This window comes from Tachysurus fulvidraco, chromosome 15 (assembly GCF_022655615.1).
Source record: "Tachysurus fulvidraco isolate hzauxx_2018 chromosome 15, HZAU_PFXX_2.0, whole genome shotgun sequence".
Classification (NCBI taxonomy): domain Eukaryota; kingdom Metazoa; phylum Chordata; class Actinopteri; order Siluriformes; family Bagridae; genus Tachysurus; species Tachysurus fulvidraco.
The window spans coordinates 4,894,734-4,918,326 of record NC_062532.1 but is presented as its reverse complement, the minus strand read 5'-3'; the positions used below and the strand labels follow the sequence as shown (position 1 = coordinate 4,918,326).

Here is a 23,593-nt window from a genome sequence, read left to right as displayed (position 1 = left end):
GGTGTAAATACTGAATGTTCAAACAATATTTCGTACAGTAACATTAGAATGAACACAGTTTCTTAGCAGCAGGTCCTTTGGATAATATATAGAGTTGTGCAAAAAACAGCAAATGACTGAAATATTGTATTGTATGTGCGTAATGGCTGAGATATTGTACAATATGTGCAAAAACAGCTGAAATGTTGGACAGTATGTGCAAAAACAGCAGAAAAGTGTGCAAAACAGTGTGTGTGTTTTGTGAGGGTTTATGCAGTCCATACAGATGATGTGTGTATGTTGTGCTCAGTACAGTACAGTGATGGCTTGTGGGAAGAAACTGTTACGCAGTCTGGTCGTGAGGGCCCGAATGCTTCGGTACCTTTTTCCAGACGGCAAATGATCTCAATTATTAGGAGAGACTGGTTTCACAGGACCAATTGTGTCATGTAACACATACTTTTAAGTGTTTTAAGCATTCAGGAACTGACAAATAATATAGCTATGTGAAATATAGCTTATTTATTTATTTTTTTACTAAAGATTTTAGTGTCTTGTTTCTGAAATTCTGATCTATGTGTTCGATTTCTGAGACCTGGATCAGTTTGTTATATTCATGTAGTTATTTGCAATTAACCACATAGTCAGCAGGGGGCATGATCTGACAACAATACATAGACATATATATATATATATATATATATGACATGATTTGAATTTCATACTGCTGATTAAAATCTTAAACCCATTGACAATTTGCACAGTGGATAGATTTGGGGCTGATTTGTTAGCAAAGCAGAAAAGTTCTTGACATTCATGTGTGTTTTGGAGTCTATTTGTATGTTTCTCCAGGCACTGATTCTTGTAGATCATCCTGCTCAAAAAACCCTTCAGTTCTTCAATAATTAGGTATCGAAATGTTTTCATTTTTCTTAACCCTCATTCTATCTAAAATTTTCACACTTTGAATGCTTGAGTCATTACTTAAATTTAATTATGCTCCAGGTGACTGGCTACTACCCTTTAATTCTTAATGTCATTGTTCCCCAAAGCAGCAAAACAGACCATAACCATAACGCATCCACCACCATGCTTCACAGGTAGGATGAGGATTTCATACTTTTATATATGTGTACCATATAATCGAGAGCTACATAGATAAAATCTGTGACAATGTTTTCCTCCAAAGTGTACATTTGTTAACAAGCGTTCATGTTTAGTAGACACAAGACCAGATATGTCTACAAACATTAAAATTACCCATGAAGTAGTTCTGCCTTCCTCCATCTGTTGGTGTTATCTTTGCAGGATCCCAAATTCTACAGAAAATTGTAGCATATTTTTCAAATTTGGAATGAATAACCAGATCATTCTGATGAATTGTAAGACTTGTTTAGCCCACAGACTTTCGTATACTGTAGACTACGTATATAAATGCTTTTGAATGAAGATCAGACATTTTACAGGTCATTCACACCCCCTTATAATTCCAGAAGGTTGACAAACTTATAGACATGTATAAATATTAGTGACAGTTTAAAGATTTGCACAGTAACAGGATGCACCTGTACTTTTATCTACACTGCTGACTGTGGGTTTTTTAACTACCCTAAAATGACTAACGAAAGAATTATGGAAATGAGATCGATATGTTTATATTTATTTCTTTGTTCATTTTATTTAATTGCAGAGCATTAAACTTTATTACCTTTTCAGACTCAGACCTTTGACTAACTATGTTGTTTGTTGATATAAGACAGATTTTTAGCTCTTTATAAGTAACAGAAGACAAATGCAGGCCATTAATAAATGGAACAAGGCAACATGGCACCCCACTGAAGGGACGGAAGACAACTCAATGCAACTGCTTCTTCAGATGCACAAGCTTATATCGATGCATGAAACTGTTGTCATGGTCACCATTGTTTTAGCTCCCACATAGATGTCTATGCCATTATTCCCTGGAAAAAGGATGAGCTTGTATATTAGGGCCCAGCCTGCTTAAACCATGTATGTTTCTTCCTTCTTCTTCCTGAAAACAACAACAAAGTGAAGATCCCAACATATATACTGACCTCACGGAAGTGTTACTGTACCAAAGTTACCATATCAGTGACCCTGGAGCGGCACTTTTGAGCTTCTGACAGCATATTTGCAGTGCTATAATACTCTGTCCTCTTCCATCTGTGGTTTCTGATGTCATGATGCAAATCCAGATAGCTGTGTGTCCATGCAGTATTTATGTGCAGCTGAGCTGAGTGAAGCGATCAAGTCTCATCAACACTCACCATGAAGATCCCACTCTCCTTATTCCTGCTACTAATCAGCCTCATAGGTGACTTTCTTAATTGAAACCTTTGATTCATTTGTTTGTCTGTATGCATCTGTATTAAATATTGATTAATCAAATATTTTACTTTTTTTTTTTACTAGGGGTGAAATGTGAAAGCCTTGAGTCATTACAAACAACAGTGCAGAAGAAACCTGGAGACACTCTGAGTCTCTCCTGCAGAGGATCTGGATTTACTTTTAGCAGCTACCAAATGCACTGGATCAGACAGCAGGCGAACAAACCACTGGTGTGGATGGGGTTTATCTACACTGATGGCAGTAAAACTGAGTACAGTAAACTTTTTGAAGGAAGAACAGAAATCACCAGAGATAATTCCAACAGCATGGTGTATCTGAAACTCTCTGGTGTGACAGCAGAGGATACAGCTGTGTATTACTGTGCACGGAAAGCACTGTGGCAGAAATTGATGAAACACTGTACAAAAACATTAGTGGTGCTTCTGATTCATTGCATCTGGCTAATAGGGTTCAGAGAGCAAACCTCTTCATTTAAATAACCGATCTGAGAGCTTTCCTCACGATTTCCTCGTTTAATTCATATTGTTATTAAATGTTACATAAACGCTTTTCATACAAGCATTTAGTACTGTTTAACTTACCGAACCTATTATTTCTTATTACTTTTAGTAATTATGACATCTGAATATATTTGAATACATTTAGCAGTCTTTTTAGTCTTTCATCAAATACAAAGGCAAGAGTGACATATTTTAAATATGTCTAAACCCCCCACCCCCACAAAAAAAAACATTTATGACATATTAAATTCCAAAACATAATATTTGAATTAAACAAAACATTAAATTATAATACAATGTAGTACTGGTGGTAAGTAGCCTTATTTATGTGAGATTTAATTTATGATAAATTCATTATTTCATAAAATCTCAGGGCCCCCATTTTGAGAACCACTGACTTAGACTACTTGTTCTGGGCAGGTGTTGTCAGTGAACCGGCCCCCTGGCACCATCTCAGGGCCCCCAGTTTGAGAACCACTGGCCTAGATTACTTGTTCTGAACAGGTGTTGTCATTGAACCGGGGCCCCCTAGAACCATCTCAGGGCCCCCAGTTTGAGAACCACTGGCCTAGACTACTTGTTCTGAGCAGGTGTTGTCAGTGAACCTGGGCCCCCTGGCACCATCTCAGGGCCCCCAGTTTGAGAACCACTGGCCTAGACTACTTGTTCTGAGCAGGTGTTGTCAGTGAACCTGGGCCCCCTGGCACCATCTCAGGGCCCCAGTTTGAAAACCACTGGCTTTGACTACTTGTTCTGAGCAGGTGTTGTCAGTGAACAGGCTGTAAAACTGTTGGCTAAGTTACAGACACTCATGAAAAACTGATGCTGCTTATCTTAGAAACATCTCTAACAGCAGTCAAGATGTCATTGTTTGTGTCAAACAAGTTGTGAATTTGTTGTAACGTTAAAACAGGAGATCATGACTTACTCTGTGACTTACTCTGACAGCTTTCCTATTTGTGAATTTTCATGAACAAATTGCATTTTTGTGTTATTAGCTAGCTATTCTATGCTAATTTGAAGTGCTAGCTTGGCTGTATCTTAGGTATTTTAAAGCATGAGTTGAGAGCTTTGATATTTGTGGATTTTCATTAACAAATTGCATTTTTATGTTATTAACTTCAAGATAGAGAAAAGAACGAGACCAGTGAAGAAATAGCTGTATATAGCTGCTATAACATAAGTGATAATGGAAATACATTTTTTTCACATTTGAAATTTCACAATATTAAATACCTATAAGCAAAAACAATGTACAATTTTTTGTGTAAAACGTAATATAAAATATAACTGCTGCTGATATAGTTATTAGAGTAACAAACACTGATCTAAGCTAAGAACTGTCTCTATGCAAATGTCTTTCCCTGTTATATATTTAATTGAATATTGTATTGAACTACAGTGAGACGTGTTTCAATGTTCACAAGACACAACACTGATCTATCTGAGTCTAACAAAAAATAAATATATATATATATATATATATATATATATATATATATATATATATATATATATATATATATATATATCCCAGAAATGATCACAAAACAATTCAAGCTAGTTATTTGTTTATGTTAATATTGTTGATTTAAATCCATATTATATCTCTAATGACCATTATGATCACATCACTTTCCTGAACTTTATATACTGTCTTTGTCTAATAATAATCACATCAACAAATTAGAATTTGTGTAAACGTGTGAGAAAATGTGGATCAGGCAACTGGATCAAACAAGAAGCTGGAAAAGCTCTAGAATGGATTGGGGTCATCTGGCATGATTCCAGTAAAACAATATACGCCAAAGACATTGAGGGACGTTTGGAAATAACCAGAGACAACCCCAAAAACATATATAAACATATATCTGCAGCTGACCGGTTTGAGTGCCCAGGATTCTGCTGGTAATAAATAATAATAAATAATGGTAATAAATACTGTGCTAGAAACCACAGTGGTACAAACATGTTAATCAATCGTCTAAAATCCCAGATGTGGTCAAAAAGAAAAGGATATTCAATGTAGAGTCCATTTTCACAAGATCTGCAGGTGGTGCTACAGCTTAACAAATATACTGTAACATTGTAGGTTTCATTAAAGTACAACATATTCTCATATATACCCAGTCAGATCTAGATACTCCACAATTTTTACCGTATGTATTTCTGTGACACAATGAACACTGAGACTGTCTCTTATAGTCATATTCTTACAGAGGAACCAAAAGGGAAATAAATAACATTTACAGAAAAATGTCTGACTTTAATTAGTGATTATTGAATACATACATTTCACAAAAGTTCCATAACATTAACTATAACATTAAACGTAAATAGAGTTCACCATATTCTTCTTTAATTAATAAATAGTCACCGTTCAAAGACTGCAAGAAACCAGGGAAAGCTCTGGAATGGGTTGGATATGTGAACTCCGTAGTCTAACTGTACCTCTGTACTGTAAGTTTGGATTTAACAGCTTCAGCCATGTTCATATTCACCTTCTCACAACAGAAAGCAGGAAATTTGCAGACATGAGAATGATTTCTGTGTTAATGTAATTCTCTAGACTGCAGCCTACACATGACTGATAATAACATAAAGGATCGTTTATCTAATTATTATCATTTTCATGGATTATGGTAGAGATACAGATTCATTTGAGGGAACTGGAAATAGATCAGATTTCAATCTGACCATCACAGGAAGCATTAATTACATCACAACACGTTCATATCATTATTAATAATAACAAACAGCTGAATTATTTTCCACATTAAATTGATATGGAGATGAAACGGGGTGTGAGTGTGATTAACAGCTGCAGAGCTGCAACTCAACACAGCCTCTCTGTAATGTTTATGCAAATCTGCATCTCCTCTTGTAATATTAGCAGCGTTCTGATCTAGAGAGGAAACACTTCTCATTAGTCTTCCTTCAACACAAACATGTTTGCTTCAGCTCCACTGCTGCTGCTGGCTCTCACCCCCTGTGAGTGTTTGGATTGAAGCTTTATTATTTCATCTGATCCTTTCAGTTCGACATGTCCACCTTTTCTTTTTCTCTTTTTACAGATGTGTTCTGTGCTACTGAGCTCATCCAGCCAGACTCACTGCTTATAAAGCCAGCAGAGACTTTAACCATCACCTGTAAAGTGTCTGGAGCTTCTATCACTGATAGCAGCAGCCACTATGGAACAGCTTGGATTCGTCAACCTGCCGGAAAAGCTTTAGAATGGATCAACATCATTTATTATGATGGGAGAATTCGTCAGAAAGATTCACTTAAAGACAAGTTTGTGGTCTCTCGAGACACTTCCAGTAACTCCGTGACCTTACGGGGACAGAACATGCAGACTGAAGACACAGCTGTGTATTACTGCGCTCGTGATCCACACAAGTGACACGACAAGCTGCAGTGCTGCACAAAAACCTCATCAGAATTCACTTCTTTAATTAAATAACAACTACATTTTACTGCGTAACTAATCCCCATATTACAAATATTTCAGCATAGACACCAACACTGGCATTAATAAGATAAATAAATAAAAGTCGGGGCCCGGCAGGGCTCAGCCCGAAGGAGCGACGTGGGACCAATCTCCTGTGGGCCCACCACCTGCAGGAGAAACCGTAAGGGGCTGGTGCAATGTGGATTGGGTGGCAGTCGAAGGCGGGAGCCTTGGCGACCCAATCTCCGGACACGGAATCTGACTCTAGGGACATGGAATGTCACCTCGCTGGGGGGGAAGGAGGCTGAGCTGGTGCGGGAGGTCGAGAGATACCGACTAGAGATAGTTGGGCTCGCCTCCACGCACCTCTTGGGCTCTGGAACCCAACTCCTCGAGAGAGGCTGGACTCTCTACTACTCGGGAGTTGCCCGTGGTGAGAGGCGGCGGGCTGGTGTGGGCTTGCTCATAGCCCCCCAGCTCAGCAGCCATGTGTTGGAGTTCACCCCGGTGAACGAGAGGGTCGTTTCCCTGCGCCTTCGGGTCGGGGAGAGGTCTCTCACTGTTATTTGTGCTTATGGGCCAAATGGCAGTGTAGAGTACCCGACCTTCTTGGAATCTCTGGGAGGGGTGCTAGAAAGTGCTCCGACCGGGGACTCCATCGTTCTACTGGGGGACTTCAACGCTCATGTGGGCAGCGACAGTGACACCTGGAGGGGCGTGATTGGGAGGAACGCCCCCCCCCCCCGAACTGAACCCGAGTGGTGTTCTGTTATTGGACTTCTGTGCTAGTCACAGTTTGTCCATAACGAACACCATGTTCAAGCATAAGGGTGTCCATCAGTACACATGGCACCAGGACAGCCTAGGTCGGAAGTCGATGATCGACTTTGTGGTTGTTTCATCTGACCTCCGGCCGTATGTCTTGGACACTCGGGTAAAGAGAGGGGCGGAGCTGTCAACTGATCACCACCTGGTGGTGAGTTGAGTCCGATGGCAGGGGAGGAAGTTGGACAGACTTGGCAGACCCAAACGTACTGTGAGGGTCCGCTGGGAACGTTTGGCAGAGTCTCTTGTCAGAGAGATCTTCAACTCTCACCTCCGGCAGAGCTTCAACCAGATCCCGAGGAAGGTTGGAGACATTGAGTCCGAGTGGACCATGTTCTCCACCTCCATTGTCGATGCAGCCGCACGGAGCTGTGGCCGTAAGGTCTCCGGTGCCTGTCGTGGCGGCAATCCCCGAACCCGGTGGTGGACCCCGGAAGTAAGGGATGCCGTCAAGCTGAAGAAGGCGTCCTATCGAACCTGGTTGGCTCGGGGGACTCCGGAGGCAGCTGATAGGTACTGGAGGGCCAAGCGATCTTCAGCCCGGGTGGTTGCAGAGGCAAAAACTCGGGTCTGGGAGGAGTTCGGTGAGGCCATGGAGAAGGACTATCGACTGGCCTCGAAGAAATTCTGGCAAACCATCCGGCGCCTCAGGAGGGGGAAGCAGTGGGAATCTGCTGACTTCGACTGGTGACATCCTCGGACGGTGGAAGGAGTACTTCGAGGATCTCCTAAACCCCACCAACATGTCTTCCATTGAGGAAGCAGAGGCGGAGGGCTTGGTTGTGGACTCGTCGATCCCCCAAGCTGAGGTCACTGAGGTAGTTGAGAAGCTCCTCGATGGCAAGGCACCGGGGGTGGATGAGATCCGCCCTGAGTACCTTAAGTCTCTGGATGTTGTGGGGCTGTCTTGGTTGACACGCCTCTGCAACATCGCGTGGCGGTTGGGGACAGTGCCTCTGGACTGGCAGACACTGGAGTCACACTCCTCAGCCTCCCCGGAAAAGTCTATGCCAGGGTACTGGAGAGGAGAATTCGGCCGATAGTCGAACCTTGGATTCAGGAGGAACAATGCGGGTTTTGTCCTGGTCATGGAACACTGGACCATCTCTATACCCTCACGAGGTTGCTGGAGGTGTTTTGTGGATCTGGAGAAGGCATTTGACTGTGTCCCTTGTCGTGACCTGTGGGGGGTGCTCTGGGAGTATGGGGTTCGGCCTCTACTAAGGGCTGTCTGGTCCCTATACGACCGGAGCAGGAGTTTGGTTCGCATTGCCGGCAGTAAGTCAGACTTGTTCCCAGTGCATGTTGGACTCCAGCAGGGCTGCCCTTTGTCACCGGTCCTGTTCATTATTTATATGGACAGGATTTCTAGGTGCAGTCGGGGGCCGGAGGGAGTCCGGTTTGGGGACCACAGGATTTCGTCTCTGCTTTTTGCAGATGATGTTGTCCTGTTGGCTTCTTCAAATCAGGACCTTCAGCATGCACTGGGACGGTTTGCAGCCGAGTGTGAAGCGGCGGGGATGAGAATCAGCACCTCCAAGTCCGAGGCAATGGTTCTCAGCCGGAAAAGGGTGGCTTGCCCCCTTCAGGTTGGTGGAGAGCTCCTGCCTCAAGTGGAGGAGTTTAAGTATCTTGGGGTCCTGTACACGAGTGAGGAAAGGATGGAGCGGGAGATCGACAGGCGGATCGATGTATCTTCTGCAGTGATGCGGTCGATATACCGATCTGTTGTGGTGAAGAAAGAGCTGAGCCGCTAGGTGAAGCTCTCTATTTGCCAGTCGATCTATGTTCCTACCCTCACCTATGGTCATGAGCTTTGGGTCATGACCGAAAGGACAAGATCCCGGATACAGGCGGCCGAAATGAGTTTCTCCGCAGGGTGGCTGGACGCACCCTTAGAGATAGGGTGAGGAGCTCAGTCACTCGGGAGGAGCTCAGAGTAGAGCCGCTGCTCCACCACATTGAGAGGGGTCAGCTGAGGTGGCTCGGGCATCTGTTTCGGATGCCTCCTGGATGCCTCCCTGGGGAGGTGTTCCGGACATGTCCAACCGGGAGGAGGCCCCGTGGAAGACCTAGGACACGCTGGAGGGACTATGTCTCTCAGCTAGCTTGGGAACGCCTCGGTATTCCCCCGGAAGAGCTAGAGGAAGTGTCTGGGGAGAGGGAAGTCTGGGTGTCCCTGCTTAGACTGCTGCCCCCGCGACCCGGCCCCGGATAAGCAGTAGAAAATGGATGGATGGATGGATAAATAAAAGTTTACTTAGGAATAATAGTCTCTTTTTATAACTAGTTGAAATGAAATGTGTCTGCAAAAGACATTTATTATAAAGAACAACATACATTCACACTCAGCACTCAGGCTTTAACTCTTCATCCTGAATGAACAAAAACCATCCAAAAACTCCTCAATCTAAATCTAATAATTAATAAAAATACCATGTAATTAAATGTGAAATATGAACATTGTATAATTTGATTACGTATTTTATGCTAATGTACCAATGAATAGGAAAAAAAACAAACACAAAAAGTTTTTTATCATCTCACCAAATGAGTTTTGTTAATTGATCATTGGAAAACCAGAATTAGCTAAAAAATGATTATGAAGGACTGGACATGTTTGTGTTGTTCAGTGATAATCAGTGATCAGTAAACTACGTTTTTCTGGATGTTACAGTGATCCACAGTGATGGAATAAAAAGACATGAGATCTAATGAGTAAAGAGCAGTGATGAAGCTGCCATTTTCTACCTTTGAATATTCTTCTATTTCAGATTCCTGCAGTCAGACACTGATCGAGTCTGATCCAGTGACCATCAAACCTGATCGGTCTCATAAACTGACCTGCACAGCCTCTGGATTTGACTTTAGTAACTATTACATGGCTTGGATCAGACAGGCGCATGGAAAAGGACTGGAATTTGTTGCAACAATCTCAAGTGGCAGTAGTTACATATATTACTCCAGCGCTGTTAAGGGCCGCTTCACCATCTCCAGAGACAACAGTAAGAAGCAGGTGTATCTGCAGATGAACAGCATGAGGACAGAAGACACTGCAGTTTATTACTGCGCCCGTGACACACAGTGATACTTCCCCTTAGACATCAGTACAAAAACACAGACTTACTATAGACACATGACAAAACCACATTTTCAGATTCATGGAGGTGAAAGAAACAAAATGTTTACAGTGTCTCTGACTTACATGTTACCACTTGTTGACTTTTACTGGACTGTTATGAACATTATTTGGACGTTTATACTGATGAAAGATTATTAATTTACTTCTCAACATATTTGCAATCATGTGAAAAAGAAAGTGCATCCTCTTGAATTTTGGGTTTAACTCTTAAGATTTAATAAAAAATTAGGTAATAAACCCTCAGATGAAAAAGAACACACGACATATTACACCATGTCATTATTTATTTAACAAAAATGAGAGGCCATGGAGAGGCCATGTGTGAAAAAATAAGTACACTCTCACTGCTTCCACAAGAATAAAGATTCTTGAATAACATGCTTATTAGCATGAACTACTTATCATTTGTAAATACACACAGTTCAGGAAGAAAATGTTGGCAGTTGAATGCTGTAAATCTCAATTTTAGATCAAATATAGCATGAATATTGTGAGAAAACATGTTCACAACTCCAAAGGGAACGAGTTGAGTTTATATTCACACACATCCTCCATTAAATACATTTCAGATACATTCTCCTCCCATCATCAGCAGATAAACAAATCCAAGTGTCAGAGCTGGATCTCACTCTATTTATATGATGTGATGGTGTCTGTTAAACTTTGGAGAACAGAGAAGACTCCAGTCCAAACAACACACACCATGTTCTCTACATCCCTACTGCTGCTGCTGCTGGCAGCCGTACACTGTAAGTGTTTTTACATTTGACATGTAATACAGTTTTGGTTCCATAAATCTTTTTGCTTTTACATCATTAAAATAATTTTTCTTTAACAGGTGTTCACAGTGTTGAACTGATCCAGACCGGATCCACAGTATTAACTCTTGGTCAATCACTGACTCTGTCCTGTAAAGTGTCTGGATATTCATTAACAGATAGCAACTACTGTACAAACTGGATATGACAACCTGCAAGAAAAACTCTGGAATGGATCGGAGAGATATGTTCTGCTGGTGGCACTGACACAGCTGTATATTACTACGCTCGTGAACCACAGTGAGATGAATAAACAACATCCCTGTACAAAAACTCCAAGTACAGTGAAATAAAATTCTTCACCTGCATCTGATGAGATTTCCCCGACCACCACACACATCTATTTTTATTTTCCATCATGTTTCATATATTCTGAAAGACAAAGACAGATGGAGAAATGTTTTTACATCTTTTTTGTATTTGAAGTACATATAATTTTCCAATTTTAAAGACAGTCCAACAGTAAAGGTTTACTCAACCTTTGGTCCTTATCTGTATCCTGTATATTTAAACTGCAAACACATTCGAAATATTTGCACATTACGTTTTTCTTTAAGCGTTAAGGCCTGTGATGGTCGCTCTTTCTTAATTTGAAGATCTAATGACTGACAATAAATGTGCCATAAATATGAGATCATGTTATCCTGGTATTTACATTTACAAGACATAAACACTAATGACACCATTCTCATGAAGCCAAGACATTACAGCTCTAGATTGAATAATCTTCACCATTTGATCAACCACATGGTAAGTAAATAGTAAGTAACTAATATTTTGCTGTTTATAGAATGCACCTGAATAATGGCATGATTGTTGTTCACAGGTATTAAATGTGTTGAACTGGTTCACCATGCAGTCATGCTGGTTAAGTTTGGAGAAACATTTTCAGACCCCTGTAGAGTCAATGGAAACTCACCCACTAGACAGTACTAACTGACAACAAGGACATGAGCTGGAATGGATCACCTGGTACTGTTGATCATCATGATTTGACACTGGCAAAACTTTCAGACAGAAGATACAGCAGATCAATGAAGACACTGTACAAAAACATCCAATACAGAAACAGTTAGTGGCAGAAATAATGTCTTACTTCAATGTTTCAGCTTCTGAGTTTCTCAGAGGAGAGAGAAGACAACATCAGTTAATGGTTTGTCATTTGATTTGACGAGATTGTAGTGCTAAAACCTAAACTACAATTATATGTTAAATGTGTACTTTTTAAATCTACACTGTAAAAAATTATGTGTTGGATATACTTAAAATATGTATGCACCATTTTTGCATCACACTTTTTAAGTAAACCCAACTTGGAAAAAAAATTACTTAAAATTAACAAGAAAACCGTTGTTATATGTACTTAAATTTTTGGGTACACACAACATTGTTTATTTAAAAATATATGTAACATGATAGAATCTACTAAGTAATTGCAAGTTATCTTAAAATTTAAGCTCATTTATGTTAAAAAAAGACAATTAATTGAGTTGAACCAATGTAAAATTTTAACTTATTGTAGATTATCAGCTATTGCACTGCATATTGCACTGCTGCTTTAATGGGTTAAACACAGAGCACAAATTCCTAGTACAGGTATGGGTCACCATATGTCACTTCACTAAAATAAATTACACATGCAAATCAAACAAAATAAAGCATTTCACTTTATTTTTTGAAACAGGCTGCAATGCAATGGTGAAGCCTAAAACCACACATCATGAATGTACAACAAATGTGTCACATTAACAAATGAAAGTTCACTTCCAACACAACACTTCCTTCATGCTGCCCCCTTTGCAACACTTTCTTGCTCTGAACTAGAAGGAGAAAAAAACAGTTTTATACTTAGTATGAATAGGCTAGACATTGCAGTGTCTTACTAATGTGAGGTTGCTTGTTTAATGTTCATAGTATTTTATCGGTTTCATTGTTTTACGTTATTTTCTATCAAGGACTTTTATTTTTATGTTGAGTCCTCGAAGAGGAGGGGTGTGTTCGGGCGCGAAGTGAGGTTTTTTGTTTGTTCCAGTTCTAACTGTCTGCTCAATAAAAGTTATTAGCCGGTAATATTTCAAGTCCATCGTCTTTATTGAAATCAACCCATGAACAGTTAAACCCCCACGCCTTACACTAACATAGACCTTTTCAGTAAAAGATTGTATATACTAAAATGACCTAATATTACGCGGACCAGGGCGGGAACAGAATTATCTTAATGCAAACGTATATATGCTAAGTAGAGGTTGAAAAGTTAAAATTACTTTGTTATTTGTGTTTAGTTTATTTATTTTTAGAAGTAATGGTTGTTCAGCCAACAAATCGTTTTTTAGAGTGTACTGAATAAACCCTGTCATCTCTACATCACAATATAATTGAATTATGATTTAGATTGATCATGACCAGATTACTATCCTGCAGTCCAGTAAATCATTGTTCATTTTCCAGTGGGATTGACTTTTACATATTTGTAGGAAATGATAAATCTGTATATTGTGATTCCTTTCACTATTAAACACTTTTTACTGGGCTTCATAATGTTGAATTCTTTGTGTGTCCTCTGTAATGTGTAAGCTCTCAGTATCATCACTATTACTTTACATGCATAAGAAAAGTGCTGCTAACAGCTGAACTGATGTACACAGGAAAATGATGTACTTATTATTTGCGAGGAATAATATTCACAGACTGCAAATTTGTAAGTGTGTTTTTAGAAAGTGTTCACCTTATGCAGTTGGTAGTGTCATATTTATTTGTCTGCAATAAGTAGAGCAGAATGTTTTTCTGGATGTTACAATGATCCACAGTGATGGACTAAAAAGACACCAGGTGTAATGAGTAAAGAGCAGTGATGAAGCTGACAGCATGAAACACACCTTTAGTCTAACAGGAAGCTTTTTCTATCTTTGTGGGTTCTTGCAGATTGAATGGAAATTCAAGTGTGAAATTAATTATTGTATACTTTTATATATAAAAAAAACCTGATTAAACATTTGATTGATTAAGATCTTGCACGTATCAATGTTCAAAAGGCCAGGATCCTGAAGCATTACATTTACTAATTTTAATTTGTATTCATTGTTTCTTTCATTGAGACTTTAAGATTTCTGGTTTGGGAAAATGACAGTGTTTTATTGAAAAGTCTGCCATCAAGTAGCTACCAAAGTTAAATCCAGTTTTGTTACAGTCACATGACAAACCCACATTTTCATATTCATGGAGGTGACAGAACCAAAATGTTTATAGTGTCTCTGACTTACGTGTTACCCCCTGCTGATGTCATAACTCAGGACTTTGGCCACATGCACTTGTTTGTTTATGTTCCTCGTCACATGTCTGCCCTGCCCTCGTCTGTTCCTCCCTGTTTCCACACCCGTTCCTAATTGTATCTGATTGTCTTTTGTATTTAAGTGTGCTGCGTTGCCGATGGCAGCGCGGAATCTACTGTTGTCCTGTTCTGTCTTTAGTCCGTGTCATGTTTAGTGTTTCTTTTGTTATTGAACCCTGTTTGTTTTGCTATCCTGCGTTTGGGTCCGCTTCCTTACCCCGCGTCGTGACAGCTGACTTATACTGGACTGTTGTGAACATTGTCTGGACATTTACTCTGATGTCTCCAGTCAAAATATAACACAACACAGAACAGTGTGACTTTCCTACACACTATCAGGCGTCTGTGTAATGAGATCCAGTCAGTAGAAAAGTTTCACAGTGTGACAGAGTGAGAACTATGGAAACAGTTTAAAATCAGAGGATGAAAGTCATTTACATACTAAATGTAACACAGATTCAGTGTTTAATGGATACAAACTAATTTAAACACCAGGGAACATTTTTCACTGTGATTATTGACACCTGTAGAGGACCAGCATAACAATATGCAAATGAATATGTAAAATGTTCCCCTTACAGCTACATATAGAGAAATATCAGCCACGGTCACTGTGGGCTCTGGAGAGTTTAGCACTGCTTTTAGTTATATGATGTTCCTTCCAGTTCTGCTGCTGCTGGCAGCTTCATCCTGTGAGTTTCACTTCACTAATGATCTCAGAGCTGCTAGTAAATGCCTGCAGTTATAACCTACTGTACATAGATTTTTGACTGGAATTGTGACATGTCTTTTTTTCAGATGTGGAATGTGCAGTAGAGCTCACTCAGGACACCTCAGTGATGTTAAAGCCTGGAGATTCTTTAATCCTCAGCTGTAAAGTATCCGGTTACTCAGTTACTGATGGCAGCTACGCCACAGCTTGGATCCGACAACCTGCAGGGAAAACTCTGGAATGGATAAACCACATTTGGGGGGGTGGAACCATACGTTATAAAGAGTCTCTAAAAAGCAAGTTCAGTATTTCCAAAGATGCCTCCAGCAGCACGGTGACACTGAGAGGACAGAACATGCAGACTGAAGACACAGCTGTGTATTACTGCGCTCGTGTAACACACAGTGACACAACAAGCTGCAGTGCTGAATTTAGAAACACAGAGTCTGTCGAGGCTACAAACTCCTGGAATTAAAAATCACCTGTAGGGGGCAGCAGCTGCTTATTTTCAAGAAGGATTCATAAAACTATGAAACCTAACAGCTGAAGTGTGTTTATGCAAATTCACCCTGTTATAATACAAAAACATCCTCTTGCTCACCCGAAGTTCAGATTCAGACATGTTCATATTCCGGTTCTTTAAATGACTCTGTAAATAAACTGCAGCTCATTTTCCCCGTCTGCGTCTGCAGGTTTTATGTGTTCAGGAGTCCAGAAGAGAACAAATGTCTGTGCTCTTATTAATAGAGAACAAAACTACTGGAATTAGAGGTGTAAGGATATATATACTGTAACTAATCATATAATCATTCAATATCACGTGACAATAATCAGGGTAATGTATTCAGTCACTCGGTCATCATTAGGAAGTGTTTTATTGGGTCAGAGTGCAGGCTCCAGAGTCCATCCCAGGAACACTGAGCGTACATTCTGGTCATGTTACACATTCACACACTCATTCACACTGAGGGGCAATTTAGAGAAGACGAGTCACCTGCTTCACTCTGATTTCATTTCTTGAAGCAGATTATTTTAGACATTTGATTATAAAAGCTTCTGCTTACTAGAGATCACAAATCTTCTTTAGGATTTAAAAACACCTGATCTAGAATCTTCTCAGCTCTTTCTCTCTGGATTCGTCAGATAAAGCCTCTAGAGGGTTTCAGCCTATACCAGAATGAACTTCATGTTCGGCTACACGGTTTGTTTACAGTGTTCAGTGTAGTTCAGGAAAGTGTTAATTACATCACAACACATTCATATCATTATTAATAAGAGGTTTTTGTGCAGCAAAAAAATAAAAAATAAAATAAAATGAAATAATAATAATAATAATAATAATAATAATAATAATAATAATAATAATAATAATAATAATAATAATAATAACAAACAGCTGAATTATTTTCCACATTAAATTGATATGGAGATGAAACGGGGTGTGAGTGTGATTAACAGCTGCAGAGCTCCACTCAACACAGCAATGTTTTGTCTGAAACACATGATGTTTTTATATCTCTAGTGGGTGTGTCATGCAAACCAAATCCTGTGTTTGAACCATTTATGCTGAAACATTCAGCCCAACAACATAGCAGCAGTTTGTGTTCATTTACAGCAGCAGGAATCATTTTAATTCTTTGAGATGGGACTAGGCAGAGTTTTGTGTTACTTTACTCTAGCAATCTTCATTCAATGTTAGTATTATTTATTACATAATTAAAAAAAATATTTTTTAACATCAATTCCTACCTTAGAATATTCTTCTGTTTCAGATTCCTACAGTCAGACACTGATCGAGTCTGATCCAGCGATCATCAAACCTGATCAATCTCATAAACTGACCTGCACAGCCTCAGGATTTACCTTTAGTAGCTACAGCATGCATTGGATCCGACAGGCACCTGGAAAAGCACTGGAATGGGTTGCATATATAAGATATGATAGTGGTAGCATATATTATTCCAGTGCTGTTCAAGGCCGCTTCACCATCTCCAGAGACAACAGTAAGATGCAGGTGTATCTGCAGATGAACAGCATGAGGACAGAAGACACTGCAGTTTATTACTGCGCCCGTCACACACAGTGGTACTTCTCCTTAGACATCAATACAAAAACACAGACTTGCTATAGACACATGACAAACCCCATTTCTAGATTCATGGAGGTGAAAGAACCAAAATGTTTACAGTGTCTCTGACTTACATGTTACCACTTGTTGACTTTTACTGGACTGTTCTGAACATTGTCTGGACATTCACTCTGATGTAAGATTAATTAATACATTTTTTAATTCTTCCAGTAAACATATAACACAACACACACAACAGTGTGACTTTCCTACACACTTTCATTTTGGAATGTGCAGTAGAGCTCACTCAGGACACCTCAGTGATGTTAAAGCCTGGAGATTCTTTAATTCTCAGCTGTAAAGTATCCGGTTACTCAGTTACTGATAACAGCTACGCCACAGCTTGGATTCGACAATCTGCAGGGAAAACTCTGGAATGGATAAACCACATTTGGGGGGGTGGAAGCACGAATCATAAAGAGTCTCTTAAAAGCAAGTTCAGTATTTCTAAAGATGCCTCCAGCAGCACGGTGACACTGAGAGGACAGAACATGCAGACTGAAGACACAGCTGTGTATTACTGCGCTCGTGTAACACACAGTGACACAACAAGCTGCAGTGCTGCACAAAAACCTCATCACAATTCACATCTTTAATTAAATAACTACATTTTACTGAGTAACTAATCCCTACATTCCAAACACTTTATCCTGTTCATGCACACGAACGATCGACGAAATTGTATACAAAACAAAAAGTGGTACAGCTCCCACATACTTTAACACACAGGGGTGAGCCTGGTCTCATTGGAAAGAAGAGATTCTCTAGTTTCAGATACAAGTGTCAAGATACAAGATTGATTCTAGGCCTTACTGACACAGAGTTACAGAGGCTAGAATGGAAAATTTTGATTTTCGCCTGAGGTTTTTAATTTATCTTATTTCTCTGGAACATGTTAAGTAACATTTAACACCTGAGGGTCATAGCCACATGTCTTGGCTTTCACCAAAAAAAAATGGCTTCAATAAAACTATTTTTCTACGGACATGTCCATCCGGTCATGTGTTTCTTGTTTACTGTATAACTTTGAATTAAAAGACTGCATGCTCAGTTTAAATGGCCAAAAACAAGCACAGCCTATCTCTCTACTATTCTGTTGTGTAAAGAGGCCTGTAACCTGACACCCTGAGCTGTGAGAGTGTGAAAAGGTCGAGGATTGCGCAATAAACCCATCGCGCACGATTTTCGCGCAGAAGCCAGCATTAGAGAGGCGGGTCGTGGCATACCGTTAGAATCGTCTCCTTATTGGCTAAAGCGCTGTAAAGGTCCCGGCCAATTTCATTGCTATTGGAAGGAGTAATTGTCAGTCATGGGAGGGTTCCCAAAAATTATGTCATGACATCATTGGCTTCCCAGCCGTCTATCTCTGCAATACAAGCACCGATTGGCTCAAGTGAGGGCTTGTTTGATTCGTTACGCCCTGGGCTATAAATATGACGTAGATTTAGAATTTTTGAATACCCCAATGAGAAGTAAGAGCCGAAACAATGATGGTGGCGCACCACTGTTTCCAATTTTTCGGAATATTTGCGGCGCGACCAGAGCGTTTTGGATTAAAAGGCTTACAGATTTCAGTTCCTTGGACCTGTGTGGATTTTTGTGGAATATTTGTTTTGGAATATATTACCCCAGTGAAGAAAGGGATGCGTCTAAAGGTAAGGAAAAACTGGTCTAGCGCCACCTAGGTCAGTTTTCTCCAAAAAAAATTTTCTAAGAGTATGACGGCTATGAATCATATTATGCTTTGTGCGTGGGCTTAAAAAATATTGAGAGTATAAACTTTACTAGAAACATAAGTTTTTTCGTGTTTTTAGAGGATTTAATGCTTAAAAGTTACAATGAAATTATGCAGCTTCAGCCCCTAGCGGTAGTGTTCCACAGGTGGAACGGTGTTCACTAACAAGATTTATACAGCATTTAAAAACTTCTCAAACAATTAGGAATACAATGAATTATAAATTGTTTGAGAACATTTAAATAGAAGATTAGACTCTCTGCAGTGGTTGATATGATTTGATAAGATAAGATATAAGATTTCTGTTAAGATTTTTGATAAGATTCCTGTAAAGAGAATGTTTATTTCGTGTTGTTGGAAGGAGTCTCCAGTGTCAGAGCGAGATCAGGGTTAAAGCTGTGACTTTATTTTCAGCAAGAGAAAGTCTTCAGGACAGAAAAGTTTGTACTTTTTCATCAGTATCCGGACAAGTGTTGAGGGAAGGACTGTTTCTAGCTGTAATAATGAACACGATAACAGGAAATAACATGTTTTTCTGGCCCTAACACAAGATTAAACATAACTATAAATATATAATAAGAAAAAAGAACAATTGTAAATGGTGATGAATAAAAGACTTCATGTTGTGATGATAACAGAAACTCTGCTTTGATTCATTCTTGATTATTTTTCTGTAACAAAACCTTCCCAAGTGTTTTATTCCTTACTTTCTGTCACTGAGCTTAACTCCTTCTCAATACAGGAGCAGGAGAAAGCCGTCTGTGTGAAATAAACCATCACCACGTAAACATTCCTACATTTAGGTTTCCTAATGTGTTCCTTAGATAAGTGAGGTGTCTTCTAAAAATGATTCGATTTGGTTCCCTTTCTGATAGAGAAACATTCTGTTGTAGAGATTTACATAGTACCTTATCATCCACTCATCTATCCTGTGAGCAGCGTGTGGTTGTGGGTTGAACACCTCCATAGTGGTCATGGACGCTCCATATTCAAATAGAGTGGTGTATAAACAGCATGTTCTTGGCTGCTCTAGTTTCCAGTGAGCTCTGTGAGAGATAACACTCCCATACACTTTAAACCTGGGTGAAGCAGAACTCAGAGAAGGATGATTTTAGGACAGTGTATTTTATTGCTACTCATTTCATGTAAGTTTATGTTTTTTATGTGAAGATTATTAGCATTATAATCAGTATAAGATAACATTACTGAGTTCTATTCTTCTCTTCCAGATTCTTATGGACAGTCCCTGACTTCCTCTGAGTCTGTGGTGAAGAGACCTGGAGAGTCGGTCACTCTGTCCTGTACTGTCTCCGGATTCTCAATGGGCAGCTACAGGATGCACTGGATCCATCAGAAACCAGGACAAGGACTGGAGTGGATCGGGCGCATTGACACTGGCACTGGCACAATATTCACTCAGTCTCTACAGGGCCAGTTCTCCATCAGTAAAGACACCAACAAAAACTTGCTGTACCTAGAAGTGAAAAGTCTGAAAGCTGAAGACACGGCAGTTTATTACTGTGCACGAGAGACACATTGACACAACAGACTCCAGAGCTGTACAAAAACTTACACAAGCACGTCATCGTGAGCTGTAAATTTTCCCTCAGCAGGAAGCTGCACCCCAGAGACCTTTTATTATAAACATCATCTATTCACACTCAGCACTCAGGTCTTCCTCTTTATAACAATCTCTTCTAGCAGTTATTGATATTAATAATAATAATAATCATTAGCAAGCGTTAATCCTGACGTGAGACAGTACAAATACAAGCTTTCAGGGTTGCTGAGGGAGTTTGAGAACTGATTTTAGGTCTTTAGCAAACTCGAGACAGAATTCGCAGTTTTTCGCTCACCATTCACAGTCAGAGCTTCCGGTGTGCCCGTTGACATGCAACGTGAAATAATTGATTTGCAGTGTGATGTAAAATTGAAGGATAAATTTGCCTCTGTGGGCTTGGACACATTTTATCAGTATCTCCTGCCAAGCTATCCTAAATTAAAAGCACTGGATGCAAAAATGTTGTGCATGTTTGGGACTACCTACCTTTATGAGCAAGTTTTTTCACTAATGAACGTTAATAAAAGAAGCTGAACTCAAAGCTCACACATAAGCACTAAAATGGGATTCTGGCTGCTACTCAGGACATAATGCCTGATATTGATGCACTTGTGCAGAATAAAAGATGACAAAGATTTTCTTTTTAAAACAGCTGCCACTTGAGATTTTATGTGTGTGGAGTCAATTCATGTATTTAGAATTGCTTCCAGGAATTGGAAATTGGATTTTAAACAATTTCTGTATTTTGAAGTTTGATTTATGTTAACATGCAGGACAGTGTTTTTAAGTTCCACAAACCTGTGACTAAATGTTTTGCACTATTGTACAATAACTGTGTTCAGTTTTTATGCACAATGCACTTAAATAAATAGTTCTATGTAATTTTGCTATGAGATTACTGGTCTGGCACCACTTGAGATCAGATTAAGCTGTATGCGGCCCCCAGACTAAAATGAGATTGACACCCCTAATCTAGAGGGTTTCAGCCTATACCAGAATGAACATCATGTTCGGTTACACGGTTTGATTATAATGTTCAATGCAGTTCAGGAAAGTGTTAATTACATCACAACACATTCATATCATTATTAATAATAACAAACAGCTGAATTATTTTCCACATTAAATTGATATGGAGATGAAACCGGGTGTGAGTGTGATTAACAGCTGCAGAGCTGCACTCAACACAGCAATGTTTTGTCTGAAACACATGATGTTTTTATATCTCTAATGGGTGTGTCATGCAAACCAAATCCTGTGTTTGAACCATTTATGCTGAAACATTCAGCCCAACAACATAGCAGCAGTTTGTGTTCATTTACAGCAGCAGGAACCATTTTAATTCTTTGAGATGGGACTAGGCAGAGTTTTGTGTTACTTTACTCTAGTAATCTTCATTCAATGTTAGTATTATTTATTTCATATAGAGACACGATTTAACATTTTTCTATTTTTCTTAGTTTTTTTTTACTTTAACACCTATGTTTGTGTGTTCTTGCAGATTCCTGCAGTCAGACACTGATCGAGTCTGATCCAGTGATCATCAAACCTGATCAGTCTCATAAACTGACCTGCACAGCCTCTGGATTAGACATTAGTAGCCATTACTTGGCTTGGATCAGACAGGCGCCTGGAAAAGGGCTAGAATGGCTTGCAAGCATCTACAGTAGTAGTGACCTATATTACTCCAGTGCTGTTAAGGGCCGCTTCACCATCTCCAGAGACGACAGTAAGAAGCAGGTGTATCTGCAGATGAACAGCATGAGGACAGAAGACACTGCAGTTTATTACTGCGCCCGTCAACCACAGTGATACTTCCCCTTAGACATCAGTACAAAAACACAGACTTACTATAGACACATGACAAACCCACATTTTCAGATTCATGGAGGTGAAAGAAATTTTACTGGACTGTTGTGAACATTGTCCCGACATTTATACTGATAAAAGATTATTAATTTACTTCTCAACATATTTGCAGTCATGTGAAAAAGAAAGTGCACCCTCTTGAATTTTGGGGTTAACTCATATATATCTAAGATATAATAAAAAGTAGTATAAAATAATAAAACTAGTCTTTAGCTGGTCTTCAAATTAGATATTAAAATCTCAGATGAACAAGAACACATGGCATTTTACACCATTTCATTATTTATTTAACAAAAATGAAGCTAGTATGGTGAAGCCAGGTGATGCTAATAAAATGCCATTGAATAATTGATCACTAGCATATGTGACTTATAATATCTCTATACTGTAAAAACAGAAGTTTTGTCAGTTTCCTTTTCTGGAGCATTCAGGTGTGTGTTAAAATAACAGCAAGAATGAAGGACGTCAGCAGTTATGTTAGAGAATCTGTCCATCAATCTGGAAAGTGTTATAAGGTCATTTTTAAAGAATTTGAATTACTATAGAATTCAATACTGTGTACTTTCTATTTAACATGACCATTACATCACACAAACAAGTGTTTTATAACTTGTATAACAGGCTTATTAGCATGAACTACTTATCATTCGTACTGTAAATACACACAGTTCAAAAAGGAAAAACTCCAATCATTCTTTATGATCATGATGTTTATAAAATACTGTAGGTGAGTTTATAAACACACACATTCTCCATCAGATGAATCTCCTCCTCATGATTTAAATACATTTCAGATACATTCTCCTCCCATCATCAGCAGATAAACAAATCCAAGTGTCAGAGCTGGATCTCACTCTATTTATATGATGTGATGGTGTCTGTTAAACTTTGGAGAACAGAGAAGACTCCAGTCCAAACAACACACACCATGTTCTCTACATCTCTACTGCTCCTGCTGGCAGCTGCTTCTTGTGAGTGCTTTATCAAATTCATTCATGTACTAGATGAAGAATAAAGGTGCAGCATATATTGTGTGAGATATCACCATGTGTTTTCCTCCACAGATGTGCATGGTGAGGAACTGACTCAGCCTGCTTCCATGACAGTCCAGCCAGGCCAGAGTCTCTCCATCCAGTGCAAGGTTTCATATTCAGTTACAAGCTATCATACAGCTT

General features: G+C 39.4%; 4 gene segments (V, D, J or C); all 4 read left to right on the top strand.

The window, feature by feature from the left end:
- The first annotated feature begins 5,611 nt into the window (after positions 1–5,611).
- LOC125138898 lies at positions 5,612–6,266 on the top strand. The segment is given in 2 exon segments: positions 5,612–5,840; positions 5,924–6,266. Coding segments are annotated over 2 exon segments (372 nt in total).
- An 8,689-nt stretch (positions 6,267–14,955) lies between these two features.
- On the top strand, positions 14,956–15,770 carry LOC113648383. The segment is given in 2 exon segments: positions 14,956–15,105; positions 15,212–15,770. Coding segments are annotated over 2 exon segments (432 nt in total).
- Positions 15,771–16,302: 532 nt separating this feature from the next.
- On the top strand, positions 16,303–22,441 carry LOC113640804. The segment is given in 3 exon segments: positions 16,303–16,330; positions 16,775–16,819; positions 22,051–22,441. Coding segments are annotated over 3 exon segments (384 nt in total).
- LOC113645938 lies at positions 19,952–21,413 on the top strand. The segment is given in 2 exon segments: positions 19,952–20,133; positions 20,218–21,413. Coding segments are annotated over 2 exon segments (351 nt in total).
- Positions 22,442–23,593: the final 1,152 nt, after the last annotated feature.